The sequence below is a fragment of the Sminthopsis crassicaudata genome, chromosome 1 (assembly GCF_048593235.1).
Source record: "Sminthopsis crassicaudata isolate SCR6 chromosome 1, ASM4859323v1, whole genome shotgun sequence".
NCBI classification, from domain to species: domain Eukaryota; kingdom Metazoa; phylum Chordata; class Mammalia; order Dasyuromorphia; family Dasyuridae; genus Sminthopsis; species Sminthopsis crassicaudata.
The window spans coordinates 235,989,987-236,007,974 of record NC_133617.1 but is presented as its reverse complement, the minus strand read 5'-3'; the positions used below and the strand labels follow the sequence as shown (position 1 = coordinate 236,007,974).

Below are 17,988 nucleotides of genomic sequence, written 5' to 3'. Positions count from 1 at the left end.
TCTTCCCATTTTATAGTTAAGAAAAATGAATTCTACAAAAATTAAGTGACTTGTCCAACAAAGGGGAAAGCATTTCTTTTCTCACCATCACATTCTTCAGGGCCTCCATCTTTGGGTTCTTGATTAATACAATCTGAAATCAGAATTTTCAGGAATTCAGAAGTCAAAATAAACAGAAAAGACATTATATAACAGTTTACAATTTAACCTTTATGTTTTGATTTCACTTCTGGAAAAGGTAAGCTGGGGAAATTATCTTTATTGTCATTATTCCTGGGTCTGTCCATTTCTTTCCATTACCAAAACTATAGATCACATGCTAGTCTTATTAATTTCTCTGTGGAATGCTGTGGAAGCCTCCACCTCAGCCTCCCTTGCCTCTGGCTTCACTCATATAACCCCAGCAGGGATCACCGAGTCATTCGAGTTCCTCAAATGTCATTCTGATTATATAAATGCTCTCTCCTGGAATCTCTCTCTCCAATTGCTATCACATCAAATTAAGTCTCCAGATCCACCATTTTGAGGCTCCTTACCTCAATCTGTGTCCTTTTCCCAAATGTTCACTTTTTTTTTATTCTACAGCTTGTCTTACATCAAGAATTCTTCTCTTTAGCAAGGAGTGGAGTGATCCCTTGGACATTCCTCACTGCATCCCATCTCTATTCTATACCATTTGTCATTCTGGTAGGATTTATACAGGGAAGGAATTGTGATGGTCTTTTAGCTCTACCCCTTAAATTATTGATGAGGAAACTCAGTCTCCCCCCCAAAAAAATTAAGTAAACTGCACAACTTTATATAGAAAAAAAGTAAGGAAAGTTGGAGGTTTTCTGCCCCTATTCTCTGGAGGAATCAACACTCTGAACTTATAAATCATCATTAAGGAACATGGCTCAATAAGTCTACCACAGCTCTTTCTACTATGCCCTTCATCTTAAAACACTTTTTTCTGCTATCTGGAATATTTCTTTATCCTTTTCTAAGAAAAAAATCCAACAGACTTCTTGGAATTCTGCATGATATTACTTATTCTCTGAAACCTTTCTAGACAAACTTCATCTGGCTATATAGACACTTTTGTCCTGACCCTCTTCTTCCTCTTTCTCAGCATTCCAAATACTTAGTCTTTTAAAAATTGCTGTACGTCTTTGGATAGCTATGTGTTTATAGGTTTCCAGTCAGTCAATTAACATTTATTAAGTGCCTACTATAAGATGCCTTTATACTAATACTTTATACTAATCTCTGGGAGCATGAAAAGAAGTGAGAGTCAAAGTCTTCCCTCAAAGAATTCACAATCTAAAGGAGGAGGCAAGAAGTAAATATTTACAAACATGCTCTGTACAAGGTAAATAAGAGACAATTAACAGAGGGAAGACATTGGAATTAAGATGGGATAAAAAGGCTTCCTGTAAAAGCTGGGACTTAAGGACACCAGGGAAGGCAGAGATGAGGAAGGAACACATTCTAGACATTAAGAAATGGCTGGATAAAATATTTAGAGCCCAGAGATTGAATGTCTTATTCAAGGAACAACAAAGAGGTATGGTTGGAAAAGTATATTATAGGAAGTAAGGTAAAAGAAGACTGGAAAGGTAGAAGGGGACAGAGCTATGAAGGGCTTTGAATTCCAGGAGATTTTTGTATTTGATTTTGGAGAATATGTGGAGTCACTAAGGGTTGTAGAGTAGGATGATGACATGTTCAGACCTTGGCTTTAGAAAAATCACATTGGTGGCTAAATGGAGGGTGGATCAGACAGGAAGTTTGAAGCAGACTTTTCAAATAGTCCAAGCACCGGAACGGTGGCAGTATCAGAGGAGGAAAAGGGCCGTATTTGAGATATATTACAAAGGAGAAATCAATGGGCTTGGTTACAGACTGAATATTGGGAGTGAGAGAGAATGAGGAGTAGAAGTTATAAGCTTGAGGCACTAGGAGGATGAGTTGTCCTCCATGATAGTAAGGATATTTTAAAGTGAGGAGTGTCAGGTGAAAAAATAATAAATTTAGGTGTATACATTGTATTTTTACTCTTTTTGTTGTTTGCTTGCATTTTGTTTTCCTTCTCATTTTTTTCCTTTTTGATCTGATTTTTCTTGTGCAACATGATGATTGTGAAAATATGTATAGAAGAATTGTATGTTTAACATATATTGGATTACTTATCATCTAGGGAAAAAGTAAGGGAATGAAGGGAAAAATTTGGAACATAAGGTTTTTTAAGGGTTAATGTTCAAATTTATTTATGCACATGTTTTGAAAATAAAAGCTTTAATACTAAAAAAAACAAATAAAACAAAATAATAATTTAATGTTGGATATATCGACCATCCAGTTCAAAATGTCTGAAAGACAGTTGGAGATGTGAGACTGAGAATGAGATTGGCAGAGGGAGTAGGGTAGAATAGGGATTATCAAACACAGTAAGTTGCCTATGCAGGTATTTGTCCAAGGTCTTACTTGCTTCAAGGCCAGCTATCTATTAGTAATGCTACCTTTATATAAAGATGTTGATGATGATAATAGGTGTTCATAATATCCACTACTGGAGCTGTCCTAAAGATACTATCTGTGACCATAAAGAATAGGCACTTGCATCTTATTTTTGTTCGATAAGTAATTTACAAAATAAGAAATACAAAAGAATAGTATGACAGTTATTTCTCCCAATACTATTATTACCTAAACTTCATAAAATTGTAAGAATAACATAACAATAGTGATAATTGATATTTAATGTAATTTTTAAGTTTGTAAAATGCTTGTATATATAATTTAGGGATGCTACATTTAATTCACTAATAAAAAATTTAATAAGTAGGTCCAAGTATCTTCAAAGGCAACTTATTTGAATTTAACAAAACATCTTTCTTTAGGGATATTATAAATCCTAATTATTTTAGAAACTTCATCAAACTATAATACTTTGGAAAAGTATTTAAGCAGTGCTTATTTATGCAGCAGATGCAAATTTATGGCTCTGAGATTATTTTCCTGTAACCCAATTAATTAACATTTAACTGCCAAATTTCAATTGTATATTTACATGCATATATAGGTTATCATGTTAAATATATAATAACAGAACCATGAGACTAGAATGTAACATATTATGAGAGTACATTTCTTTGATGAAAAGGAGCTTCAGCCTATTGTGACTACTGCTGAATCTATTAGAGATTGGTTATCTCTTGCTTTACTTCTTCCAGAAAAAAATCTATCCCAATTACAAGTAGTATTTAGAGAAGTCACTAAGACTTTAGAAAGGGGGAATCACTTGTCAAATGGGAGATCATGTACTTTGCAGTTAACACATATTTTTTAGAAATTTTTGCTTGTGAATCCAGAATGTAATTTTGCATCACCCTGAGAAGGAAACCTCAAACAACATTTATGGATAAATGGGTCAATTTTACCTCCAGTCAGTGGATCACAGTTGATTAATTGTCCATTATTATTGCAATTGCATGGTTGGCAGCTACCTCCAAATTTCTGGGGATTCCCAAAATATCCTGGTGCACATCTATATGAAAAAAAGACAAACATAATAAACATCAATACTGCATAGGTCTTTATGTCATTATAAATTAAAAATCTTTTTATGTGTTACAAACATTTTGGACAACTCCTATGATCAGTGATGGAGCTCCTCTAAACCTATGGAAAATGATGATGGTGGGGAGGAGAGAGCTTGCATAAAGGTATAGTGATTTTTCCCAACTACAGGAGTAGCATGATTAATTTTCAGTTGTGTATCTTCAGCACCCATCACAGTACCTAAAAATGCTTTTTAAAATGAATTAAGGGATATCTTCCTCATGAAGCTCTAAAGTGAATGTGGAACCTAAAAATAAGGTCTTCAGATGTATAGGGTCACAGTCAGTAGGGAAACTCTGGGTGAAGAATAAGACCCTTTTGCCCGAGAGAACCTGATAGCAATGTCTGGTTCAGCTCCCCATCTCCCCTAAGGTTCTCAGCCTTCCTGAGAAGTCAGGGAGTGGTGACAACCTGTGTTGAGATTGAAGCAGAGTGATAGCAAGCGGAGAGTGATACCAGGTGGCAAATGACATACAATAGCAAATTGTTTATGTGGCCCTATGTTCTCAGAGTTGTTTTTGTTACATTATAAAAAGGGGAAATCCCTTGAAATAAACGAACTCTATTTTTCCACCATCCTCGAAAGGCCCGCCTCATCACTTTTCCACTAGGAAAGTATATTTTAATCACCCCGCTGTGGGAGCTCCAGAAGGCAATGATATGTTTTGTCACCCCAACTTGGGGGCTCTAGAAAGCAGGACACAACAATGACAGAACTCTAGTAAAGAGAAGGATAAGGAAAATAAACAACAGAACACATTTTCCTGCAGTTATATGACATGGTTTTAGAAAGGCTAGCACCAACAATTGAGATAAGAGAAATAAAATAGAAATGAAGATATAAAAAAAGAAGAGACAGGTCATCTCTATTTGATGATGGCATGATATTTTACTTGAAAGTTACTAGGGAATCAGTAAAGAATCTATTTGAATGATTAATAATTTCAATAAAGGTATAGGCAACAAAATGAACCCACAAAAATCAACAGCATTTCTGTATGACAATTACAAAAATCATAAGGCCAGTTATAGAAGGGAAAAATTCCATTCAAAATAACTCCAAAGGCATAAAATAAGCAATTTACCAAAGAAGTTCATCAAAAAAAAATATTAAGAAAAGGAGATAGTGCATACAAGATGTGCTACAAAGATAAAATTGACAGATTTTGACAACAGATTGGAAATGGGGGTTGAGACAATGGAAAGTCAAGAAAGATACCAAGGTTGTAAGCCTGGGTGAGTGAGGAAATGGTGATATCCTCAACAATTCCAAGGTAATTAAGAAAAAGGGAGGACTTGTGGGGAAAAATATTGAGTTCAGTTTTGGACATGTTGGTTTTAAGATGTCTGTGGGACATTCAATTCAAAATGACTAATAGGCACTAATAGATCTGATTCTGGAGTTTAGGAGAGAGATTAAAGCTAGATAAACAGATCTGGGAATCACCAGCAGAGAGATGATAATAGAATCCATGGATGCTAATGAGATTATTAAGTGAAGTAGTGCAAAGGGAACTGAGAAGACGGCTCAAGATCAAAGCACATGAAATATTTGTAGAAATTAATTATGAAACAGTCTTAAGAGAAATAAAGAACAACTTAAAGAGCTGGAGAAATATTCAGGGCACATCATCCTGACATAATAAAAAGGATAATACTATCAACATTAATTTACATAGTGCCATACTAATCAAACTATCAAAGGGATTTGAAAGACCTAGACAAAATTCATTTGGAAGAACAAAGGATCATATATATATATATATATAAGGTTAGGTATGAAAATATAAATGAATGAAAAATGTTGGGAAAGGAATGGGGGTTTGGGAGGAAGATTAGCACTTCTAGACCTTAAACTATATTATTAAGTGGTAATCATCAAAAAGTCCTTGGTACTGGTTAAAAAAATAGAAAATGTTGATAAATGGAACAAATTAGACAAGGAAGAATCACAAATAACTGACTTCACAAATTAACTCAAACATATAAATTATCTCATTACCTATATGCTCATATTATAAACTGCCTAAATTAGCAGCATTGCTCTTTGATAAGAATTGCTAGAAAAACTGGAAAGCAGTCTGGCAGAAATGAGAATTAAATCAATATCTTATGTCATAAAGCACAATAAATTAAAAATAGAAGTGAACTGAATATGAAATATGTACCATAAAAGAGAATAATCCATTAGCAGATATATGCTCCAAGAGGTCAGAAATAAGATGAAAGGGCCCATATCTACCAAAATATTTACAGCAATATTTTCTGTGGTATCAAAGAATTAGAGATTGAGGAATGGCTAAATAAAATATGGTACACAAATGCAATGGAATATTATTGTTCTATCATATGAATATAATAAAACAGAATATGGAAAGGCAGATAAGATGCAAAATGAATTAGGCAGAAATATGTATAAAATATTGCAACAGTGTAAATGGAAAGAATGAAAACAATAACAAAACAATCAAAATTGAATGATATAAAATTTTAAAGACTAACTTTGGCTTGAAAGAAGAGATATGAGAAGATATGTAAACTTCTTTTGAAGAGGTGGGGATAACTCCCTATATAATGTCAGCCTTTTTCAAGGTGTTAACTAACTTTGCTGGATTTTTTTCTTTCTTCTTTTTTACTATTTATAATAAAGAATGACTCTTTCGGACAGGGAAGGTGAAAGGATATAATGGAAAGTGTTCATCATGTCAGAGCAAAAGATACCAATAAAAATCTATTTTAAAAACACAATGAAGCAAGGTAGGCAGAAATGGCCTTTTTTCCTTTATGAAATGAAAATCAAGAAAAACAACACACTCATAATATGCAGTAGAATTTAGTGGTGATGATCCTGATTTCCTAATTGCGATTTTAACCCTTCAAATCTAAGTCTTCTCTGTTTGGCTAGAAGCAAAGTATCAATTTGTTCCCAATATTTAAATTTAGTAAGAAATTATATAGAATTGCCCATGCATATATCTGGTAACTAAAAACTATTAATTAAAAAAAAGAAATTATAGCAATGACATATTCTGAAATATCAAATTTCTATGAGGCTCAACTTGTGTTGAGAAAACCAATGGGGAATCGAAAATTTTATTCTTAAACTATGAATGAAAATGAATTCCAAAAAAAGACTCAGAAATAGAAATTGATTTCCAGAATCCTGGATCAATACTTTAGGTATTCTATAGGAACACTGCAAGGAAAGTATACTTTAAAGCACACTTTAAAGCCATATGATAATATAATCATTATTACTCAACAGGCTATATTGCACAGAATATCTATGTTCTAAAATATTTTATTTTTAGATATCTTCCCCACCCACATTCTCTACATAAAGATTTACATAATAACAGATTGCCTCTTTTCCAGAGTCCATAAATATTCAGAGAAGTTGGATGTCACTTCCCTGTACACCCAAGTCATTAACACCCAAACTATAAAAATATTTCATGACATTCTTCCTCTCTAATCATAGCAGGTAAATACAATGGCTAGCAATAAAATGTCTTGAGTTTATTGATGCCCTTGGCGTAGCAAATATCAGAACAAGAGAAAATGCTTGGAGTGGGCAAGTGGCTTAGGGTTGCTGGTGCTAGGGAGGGACAATAAGAGTGTGTGGAATATGATTAGCAAGTTATATTAGTAGGATATTTATCAGCTGTTATGGGGAAGAAAACTTGAAAATTGATAATAATAAAATTTTCACTTTTGAAGGTCTTGGAAGTAACAAAATAGTGAAAGTAAATGGCCAGGGGAAAAAAGAGTTTATTAAGAATGACTTTCTGAATCAGATGCTTGCTAGCCAGAGGAGCTCATCATGTCAGTCTCTGATTTCCATTTCTGTGGTCATGATAAATGACAGCAGGAGTTTAATTAGAAGGAGTTTCAGTGGTGTTAGATCCTGAAATCATTTTTAAAGATATAAGAAGACAAGTGGAACAAATGTCTTAAATGAGAAAGAGAAAGCAGAAGAGTCTTCAGTTGCAATCCATGACGAAGTCCCAGCTTTTTAGCTTTACCCTTGAAGACTGTTCTATTCTGTTCCCAACCAACCTTCCCAAATTTTCCTTTATTACCCACTGTAGGAAATCCACACTCCAACCAGAACAGACTATTCATGTCCTCAAAACATGTGTCTGTGCGTGTGATCAGATGGACTCTCCCACCTGGAATATCACTTTTTTTCTTCTTGTAACCTATTTTGTGTCTCCCCCTCCCTGTCCTAAGTAGAATGTAAGCTCCTTGAGGGTAGGGCCTGTTTTCCATTTTTTCCCTAGCATGGTACCTGGCACATGAAAGGTACTAGAAGAATCCTCCCTCTTGAATTGCAAAACCTTAACCCCTTCTTGGTGAAGTTGTACTTCCAGTGACTTCTCTATCTTATGACTGGCTCCCCTTTCTCAGAGCTCCTATAAAGAATTTATGTCCATTGTTTCTTGAGCCACCCATCTGGTACTCATCATGCTCTTCGTGCTACAGCTATCTCTCCAAGGACATAAGTCTTGGCTTACCACCATCAGCTCCTTCAGAGCAAGGACTGTGTCCTGTCCCTATTTCTACTCTTCACCTTGCCTTGAGTAGCACCTTTACACATGCAAGGTGCTCAACACATGTTTGAAGATAAGACATGAAAAGGAATAGGAACAAATTTCTTTGCTTTTCAAATTCCTAAGGTTTAAATCACCTGCACTGTACAATTCTATCCATTACATAAGTATGTGTAATTTCCAAATGTGAGAAATATTCAGAAAATGAGAAAGAGGAAAAATTGCATGATTATGAAGTAAGGACTCTTGTATTTGCTCAACAGACATTGACTTCAACAGGCCTAAAAAAGGCAGCAGCAGCAGAAACAGTTCCTGATGAGGGCTGGAACACCCTGAAGGCAGGTGGTGTTTCTGCTGTAGTCCACCAACAGGGAGAGAAGATACTGACCTTTCACACTGGACTCCCACGTAGCCAGGTTTGCAGGAACATTTCACATTTCCCCCATTCACAACACAGCCAGTAGCAAAACTAGAAAAATAAAAGAGGGCGTAGGAAAAAAAGGAGAAAGAGCCTTATTCCAAGCCCAAGGCAGTGCATTTTCTGTTCTCTAGTTTACAAAGATATTCTGATGATTTAAATGAAATGAAAATCAAAATCACAGCCCTCTTTGTATAAATTACATTTTGGCAATCCTATTAGTTCTTAGTATAAATGATTCATTTCAGCTATCACTGGGCAAAGCCTGGCTGAATGCTTTGGGACTTTCTCTACACCCATATTTGGCCCATATTGAAATACATTCCCTCCCTTGAGATGGGACAAAGCAGCTTATTCTAGGAGAGAGTGATTAGTACAATTTTTTTCCACCCAGGAATAATAACGGAGGAATGAAACAAGTCTAGGCAGAGAAGGTGCAGAGAATTCTAGCTTTAAAAGCAAAACAGCTCTTCCCATTTATTCAAATTCTTCTGTGTTGAACACATTTGCACCCACCCTGGAAAGACTCTCCTGAGGGTTTCAGGCATAAGTTGGACCTTCATATAAAGAAATAAACTTTAAAACTCACTTCCTGAGCCAAACTGTTCACTGTAACATCAAGATGATTTCATTCTGAATGGCTCAATTTTTAGCTCTATCTGGTGATTTATTTAGGAAAGAACTTTTTTCTAAAAATTAAAGACACTATAAAAAAAAAACACCTAACCTTATGAAACTGTCATGTCTGCCTACTGAACACAAAGCTCCCATAAGCTCAAACACAGAAGTAACACAATCCATCATTTCACTGGTTAAAGCACTGGCCACATTGGGAAATCTCTTTTGGTGTAGTTGATCAATATAGAGTTATGTCTTTAATAAGATTAATAGGGCTTGTCAGTACACTTAATACTGCTGGAAATAGTTAGGTAAAATAGTTATAGGAAGCCTCAGGCAAGGGTTAGGAGAGCTATTAAAAAGCTTTATCTGCTTTAAAGCTAGACTGGTACTGGAAATCTTGCTGCAAAGGATATAAATCATGAATCCAGAGGATTGAAGATGAAATGTGTCAGCCTACGCCTGATAGAGAGGACACAGCCTTAAACTGCAGAAGGAATCATATTATTTTGGACACTGCCAAGACAGGGCTTTATCTTGCTATACTGTTATAGTTAAGGCACCTAGATGGTGCAGTGCATTGAATGCCAAGCTTAGAGTCAAGAAAACAGAGTTCTGGGCTCAGAAACTTACTCTCTTTGTGACTCTGAGCAAGTCATTTAATTCTGTTTGCCTCCTTTTGATCTGGAGAAGGAAATGGCAAACTGCTTCAATATTTTTGCCAAGAAAACCCTAAATGGGGTCAGGAAGAATTGGATAACTGAATGTGCATCTTTGGTTCCAGGCCTAAGCTGAATAAATGTCCAAACTTGTCTCCTGAGTCAAATTGTACACTCTTGGAAATGAGGGTTTTCTTTAACAATTCCTTTCCTTCCTTCCTTCTTTCCTTCCATCTATTTTTCCTTCTTTCCATCTATTTTCCTTCCTTCTGCCTATTTTTCCTTTCTTCTATTTTTCCTTCCTTCCTTCCTTTCTCTTTCTTGTTCAAGAAGATGGGGACAATGAGAGGAAGAGATAAATCTTGTCAAAAAAAATAAATAGTGGAAAAAAGTCTCGTTGCATATTGCTCTTTAGCTTCTGCTCACATGTCTTTACAAATGAAATAATTATGTAGACTTATAGAGTTTGTATCAAATGCATTAATTTAAAAGAAGGATACAAATTTCAATTTCAGATCCACTAGAAACATATTATTGGTGACAATCTAAAGTTTAACTACCTTTCTTGGAGCAAGAGATAATTTTAAATAGACTATGCTATTTTTATTGAGTTGACACATTTTACTGATTATTAAATTATTTTCTGTCTCAACCAATTAGGTTTTTTTTTCCATTTCTCTGACTGAACTTTCCCAGATGCTTCACTGAGCATATAATAATTAAAAAAAAAGACTAGCAAGATCTAAACAAAAAGAGAACTTGGGTTCCCTCTTGTTCTAGATCATATAGTACCTGTTTGTGTGAGGGCATGGGCAGACCTGACAGGAACCCTGGAGGGCGTCTCCATAGTAACCCTCTTTACATCTCTCACAGTTTGCACCAGCAGTGTTATGTTGACAATTCTGGAGAACAGAACAAACAGTACAATTAAAAGCAGCCCTTTGAGTTTATTTTATATGATACTGTTGTTATCATTAAAACTATCTTCTCCTAGTCACCTAGTATTTATTATGGGAAGAACATGGATTAGGGCATCAAAGGGCCTGAACTCAAATCCTTTCTTTGATATAGACTATGTGACTTTACATATGTTATTGAACCTCATTTTCTTGATCTGTAAAATAAAGGGATTAGATGAGACAGTCTCTGTGATCCCCTGCAACTCTGGCTCTGTGAGCTGATGATTATTCAAGTAATTATAATTAATTTATTCTAGCTCTATAATAGGAATTTTTAGACTGAGGTCCATGAACTTGGGTACATACACATGTGTACACACATTTTTGTGCATACATGCACATATATGTATGCAATACACCTATGTATATGTTTGTGCATTTCTATACATATACATAGTACACTCTATATACTCTATACACACACAGAACCATACTCCAGTATAATACTTTTTATAATTCTAAATATTAATTTTATTCATTTAAAAATATTGTTCTGAAAAGGAATCTATAGGTTTCACCAGAATTCCAAAGGAGACCACAACTCCCCAAAAATATAAGAACCTTCTCTTTAAGGTTATATCAGTTAATTACAGTTAATATTAACCGTCAGATAGCTTTAACTATCAGAAAATCAAGAAGATTCCTCTTCCTGAATTCATATCTGGCCTTAGACATTTACTAGCTGTGTGGCTCTGGACAAATCCCTTAATTTCTTCATCTGTAAAATGAACTAGAGAAACAACTGCAGGATCTTTACCAAGATAACCTCAAATAGGATCAGAGAATCTCATATGACTGAAATGATTTAACAGCAACAATAATAACAACTAGTAACTTTTGTTTTTCTTTAGAAGCCTCTATTCTAATCACATTTGAGATTAGAAGAGCATTATATATGTGTTTATGTACATGTGGGTATGTATGTATATGTGTGTATATTGTGCATATCTATCAGTAAATTTTTTGCATCTCACATTTTTATGCGAAAGCTTTGTAAGGTTGGTTACTATGTGACCTTTTTTGTACAAGTTCATTTTAATCTGAACCCAGTAAAGACTGAAGTATTTTAATGTACCTTTTGAAAACTGTGTTAATATTTGGAACTTGTTAGAACAAGTAGGAAATTGAATGGAATGCTGCTATTTGAAACAAAAACAACCTTTTTGCATACAGATTTTCCAAAGAAGCACAAAATTAATGTTATAATCATCTTCTGAATAGTAATTTAATATTCAATATTATGAAAACTCAATTATTTTACTTTCAAAATTGCTTTGTAAAGTGTGAAGGTGGTTTGGTACAATGGGAAGAACACTGAATTTGGAGTCAGAGATATAGCTTCAGAGTTGAGTCTCATGGTTAAGAATTCTTTTTTGGGCACTTTGCCTTTCTAATTCTCAATTATCTGAAAAACAGGAAGGCTGAATTAGAAGATGGCCATGTTCTCTTCCAACTCTGTGAGAAATAATCCATGTTTCAATTAAGAGTAATTAAAATGCACAGATGGTTTCACTTTTGTGACACAGAAGTACACCAAAAACAGAGCCTGAGCATTTGTGTAGGGTTTGACACCTTTAGGTTTACTATATTTCAACATTAATTCTTCCATTTCCTTTTGAAGTCATTCTCTCAAATATGCTGGATATTTTTCTGTAGGAAAAACTGTTAAAATCTACAAAAATACCTTGGAAAAGTCCACTTGACATATAATATTATCATGCAGAAATGTATATATCTTAATTATTTTGTAGATAGTGAAGACAAAATAACTCCTGATTAAGAACAATCTGTAGTAGTCTGCAAAGTATTGCCTAAAAAGGCAATACTTCAATAGGAATCTTTTCTTTCTTCTTTTTTTTTATTTAGAAATTTTTTTCACAATATATATGCATGAGCAATTTTTTTCATAATATTATCCCTTGTATTCATTTTTCCAAATTATCTCCCCCTCCCTCTATTCCCTCCCCCCGATGACAGGCAATCCCATACATTTTACATGTGTTACAATATAACCTAGATACAATACATGTGTGTAAATACCATTTTCTTGTTGCACATTAAGTATTAGATTCCGAAGGTATAAGTAACCTGGGTAGATAGACAGTAGTGCTAACAGTTTACATTCACTTCCCAGTGTTCTTTCTCTGGGTGTAGTTATTTCTGTCCATCATTGATCAACTAACTGGAAGTGAGTTGGATCTTCTTTATGTTGAAGATATCCACTTCCATCAGAATATATCTTCATACAGCATTGAAGTGTACAGCGATCTTCTGGTTCTATTCATTTCACTCAGCATCAGTTGATGTAAGTCTCTCCAAGCCTCTCTGTATAATAGGAATCTTTTCTAAATGTAATATGAACTTTTGAGAAACATCTGAAAACAGCCTGGGCAAAGCAATAGAAAATATCTCTCTCAAGAAGGATCATGGCTCTGATGGGGTATGAAGAAGATTTTTCTCTTCAATCTTGAATTGTGCCTGTTTAGTAACTCATGAGTTAAACATTATTGGCCATAAAAATTCAGAAATTTGCTGGATTGAGCACAATATTGATAGGCTTTTTTTCTATTATCCAAATGAAAATAAATTTAAAAGCAAAGTTTCATGACAGTATTACACGAAATGGGGTTGGGCTTAAGAATTAGAAGTGGACTTCTTGTGAATTTAGGATTCTAAAAAAACAAGGCCTGAATTCCAATGAACTTGTGATAGAAAGTGCCAGCCACATCCAGAGATAGAACTATGGAGACTAAATGTGGATCAAAGCAAAGTATTTTCACCTTTTTGTTATTGTTATTGTTTTTTTTTCCTTTGTCATGTTTTTTTTTCCCTTTTGATCTGATTTTTTCTTATGCAACATGATAAAAATGGAAATATGTTTAGAAAAATTGCGGATGTTTAACCTATATTAGATTGCTTGCTGTCTTGAGGAAAGAGGGAGAAAAATTTGGAACACAGAGATGAATGTTGAAAACTATCTTTGTTTGTATTTAGAAAAATAAAATACTATTAAAAATTTAAAAAAGGAAACAATGCCTGAAAAGTCCCTCTTTGAGGATTAATTTCTTTGAGCATTCCTGCAACTTCTTTCAAAATGCAAACACCTCCTGAAAGATCATGGAATTTAGAGCTGGAAGAGGCCATAGATATCATTCTCCTTCATTTTTTTAAGATGGGAAAACTAAGGCCAGGTGGATTGAGTGACTTACCTCATGTCATATACTTTGGATCTAACTTCTCTAATACTGGACAGAGATTCTTTCATATTTTAATTTTAATTTTCTCATTTAATAAATATGTGCCCAGATATAAAAATCACAATTTTTTATTCATAACAGGTATTTAATGAATGTTTGTGGAATCAAATGAGGATGACAACTGAGAAAGGAACAAAGGGGAAAAAAAGAAGGGAGAAAGAAGAAGAAGATGATAATGAAGAAGAAAGAAGAGAGAAATAGAGAAAAAGAAAGAAAGAAGGGCAAGGAAGGGAAGATAGAAACAAAAGGAGGAAGAGATATACAGAAACAGAAACAGAAAGAAAGAAATAAAAAAATAGAGAAAAGGTAATGAACAACTCTTGTCATACTGGAACAGGGCCTCAGAATAAAATAACATTGGCTATTATTTCTCTTTGAAAGGAAAAAAGTTATTTCTGCACTCAGCAGTAGCTAGTCTGCTGCTGGGGACTCAAAGTTCTTTTTTGTGAAATAACAATTTCTTTCCCAAGCAGTTTTTAAACATGCATGAAGAAGTGCCTTTGAGTTTAGAACAGAACAAAGAAACTTGTGAGGTATCAGCTCATTTACATAGCAATCACCCAAAAAGTTCATCTAATATTCAGAAACTTCTCGATTGTTTTCTTTTTTTTTCTTTGACAGTTTGGATTGCCTCAATTCACACTGACAGAGAGTTACACTTGAAAATGGTATCAGTGCTGGATAAAAGTAAGCCTAATGGCAGCCCTTTATAATCTTATTGAACTCTCCACTTTAAAAAGATCATTGAGGTCATGAAAGCCACAGGTATGAATAAAGCAATGGCTCTTTGGGAAAAGGAAGGAGGAGAGCTATACTAGGAAGTCATATAAAAACAAAAAAAAAAGACAATTAAAATTTTTAAATAGCAAAGGATACATTAAGTTAAAATCATCCTGCTTGACTAAACCAAATACCTATGACTGACTTTCTAATTCTATGAACTCTTCTAATAATTTAAAGGAAAAAAGGAAAACTCTTTAGTGTTTTCTGTACTTTTCAGTAGATGGTATGACAGAAGGAATATCATAGTAACAAGAGAAATATTTTAATATGAAAGTATTTTACTTATTATATGAAAAATATAGTACAGTCTAGGAGAGAAAGTACTGGGGCCTGAAGACCTGATTAGTATGAGATTTTTGACAAGTCACTTTATCAAACCATGGTTTTCTCATCTATGAAATGGAGATGCTTGCACTACTAACCTCAAAATATTATGAGAAAAATGCATCGCTAAACTTAAAATGCTATATAACTGCAACTATTATTAATTTTCATGTTGGCATTGCTAATAGGAGTAAAATGATATATTGCAATGAATTTCAGACTCTTAACTTATGATTTTCAAAAACTACAAGATAATCATTCTATCAGTCTCTTCATAGTAATTTCTTGTCCTAACCTGTTCCATCTTGCAAGGAAAACATACCCTAGGACATGCTGAATTGAGTCAACATCTCAGACTCAGGAACTCAAAACTGTTGAATCAAAATCTATATATATTATATGACACAAAGGAAGCTAGTGCTAAAATAATGCATTTCATACAGAGTAGAAATTAACAGGGGACTTTTGTTCTAGAAGCTGTTTATCTTGCTCTTGATGTACTGTTAATGTAAAAGAGGGAGGAAAAGAAGGAAATAAAGTTTAGTAGTGGCTGCCATCAGGTTTTGGAGAGAAGATCTCCTTTGGGATTTCCAGCTAACAGCAAGCTAAGTCATTTAGAAGGATGGCTATTTAGATCCTTCTGCCTCCTGAACCTTAGAATAAGATAGTAGTAGAAGGAACTGAGGGATCACAATATTTTTCCACCAGACCCCTGACCCTCACATGATAAAACAAAATGCCAATCACAAATCTAATTAAAGGAGTTGCAAGGGCAACTAAAAAGGGATGAGGGTAGGGAAACAGTACAAAATAGCAACACACTTCCTAAAGGATGCAGTGATGGAGTTCCACTTTACTTTGCTAATAATGAAACTCATGGACTGTATTATATAAACTTCAAATCCTTTTTTAGAGCACCTATTGAACAGAGTCATATGGCTGATTTGTAGGTTCGTAAAGGTAGAAATAGAAGTACCCTCAGAGATCATCGTGTCAAACTCCCAGCTCACCCAGGAACACCACCCAAATGAGATTAAAATATAACTAGGAAATGTTCAACAAAATGTTTTAAGATATAATAAAACACAGATAATTTTAATTTGTGGTTTTCTAAGTGAATATGAAGCCAGCAGGGATCCTTTTTGTATCTGAATTTGACACCACTTAACTAGTCCAATTTTATAAATAAGAAAACTGTGACCAAAAGAGGTTGTAACATAAAGTCACATAGCTAGTAAGCTAGGACAGCTTTGTTCCTTACTATCATTCTGGAAAATGGAAATTTCTGATTAATTGCAGAGCAAGTAGAAATTGAATAACAAATGAATCCAATGGCTTATTTTTTTTATAAATACAGTTCTTTACATTTTAAGGACTATAATAGACAAAGAGGCATAATATACAGTAGGCAGACTTTGGAGTCAATAAAATTGGGTTCAGATTTTTTCCCTCTGTCACATTCCAGCTATGTGACCCTTGGCAAGTCTTATTGAGATGCCAGGGGCAATAAAAAGTTAAGTTATTGAAGAATTGCCACATGAGTGAAAGGAATTTTCCACATACAGATGAAATCTTAACCTCAAGATTTTTTTAAGGAGTATACATGGAAGTGGGAAGAAGGAAGAACTAACTGTAAAAGTTAAGAGCCAATAGCAATATCTATATTTCATAGTTTCTAGAATTTAAAGCTAGAATGGTTCTTAGAGAATAGCTAATACAATCCCTCATTTTACAGATGAGAAAACTGAAACCAAAGGAAGCTAAGTAACAATGAATAGAATGTCTTTCTTGAAGTCAAGAAGACTCATCTTTCTGAGTTCAAGTCTGACCCCCAGACAGTTACTAGCTATGTGACTGAGCAATCACTTAGCCTTATTTGTCTCAGTTTTCTCATCTGTAAAATGAGTTGGAGGAGGAAATGACAAACCAATGTCTCTGCCAAGAAAACCCCAAAAAGGGATCAGGAAGATTCAGACATGACTTTTAACAATTGAATAAGAATAACACGAAAGCTAAGTGGTTTGCTCAAAATCACACAGTATATTACAAATCCTGCAGGATTTGAGACAAAGTTCTTTAAAGCCAAATTTGACATGTTTTACATTATTTTAATGTCTTGCTGTCTCTATGTACATGGCAATCTCTACTTCAAACTTGGAGAAAGGCACTTGGTTCCTTGTTCTTATTGATTACGAGGAAGAAAAATTAAATTATATAAAACTTTTTACTTACAATACAGGTCCCCGAGCCATCCTGGCACCGATTTGAATGTCCATTACAATTGCAGGGAACACATCGTCCTGTATAGAAACCCTTGTTGTCTCGATAATATCCAGGACTACAACCCTTTTTTAAAGTAAAATATAGAAAATAATTTTTAGAAAGTCATTATTTTCCTACATTATTACTTAAGAGAAATAAGCCTTCAGCCTTAAAAAGCAGCAGTTATCTACTTTTCTGTACATTTTTTGAAAGTTCCACTTGGGATTCTACTTTTACATTCTTTCTTGTTTTCATTTCATGTGATTTCCCACTCCTCTGAATCTCTGCTTTACTGATATATCTCATGAAAAGTTAATATCTGTGAAAATACAGCCTTTGGTGAGTTGAAGTGGTAGGAAGAAGTGAGTTCTATAGCAATAATATTAAAAATGGATGAACTGCTGAGCTTACTGGGAAGCTAAATTTGGTCTTAATAACTTTTCAAAAATTGTCTTTACAGACACCTCTCTGAGGGCTAAACTAAAGAAGAAAGGGTGGTTGGGGAATGCTAAGGATGGAAAGAGGTGAGCTTGCAGGGAAAGAATAAGTATT

At 34.3% G+C, this 17,988-nt stretch overlaps 1 protein-coding gene across 1 annotated transcript in view; it reads right to left on the bottom strand.

The window, feature by feature from the left end:
* Positions 1 to 17,988, bottom strand: part of LAMA3 (laminin subunit alpha 3) — a 309,755-nt gene that overhangs the window by 47,998 nt on the left and 243,769 nt on the right. The window contains 5 exon segments of the mRNA XM_074276692.1: positions 86 to 133; positions 3,423 to 3,529; positions 8,545 to 8,625; positions 10,644 to 10,753; positions 17,407 to 17,520. Of these exon segments, the coding sequence (XP_074132793.1) occupies positions 86 to 133; positions 3,423 to 3,529; positions 8,545 to 8,625; positions 10,644 to 10,753; positions 17,407 to 17,520 (460 nt within the window).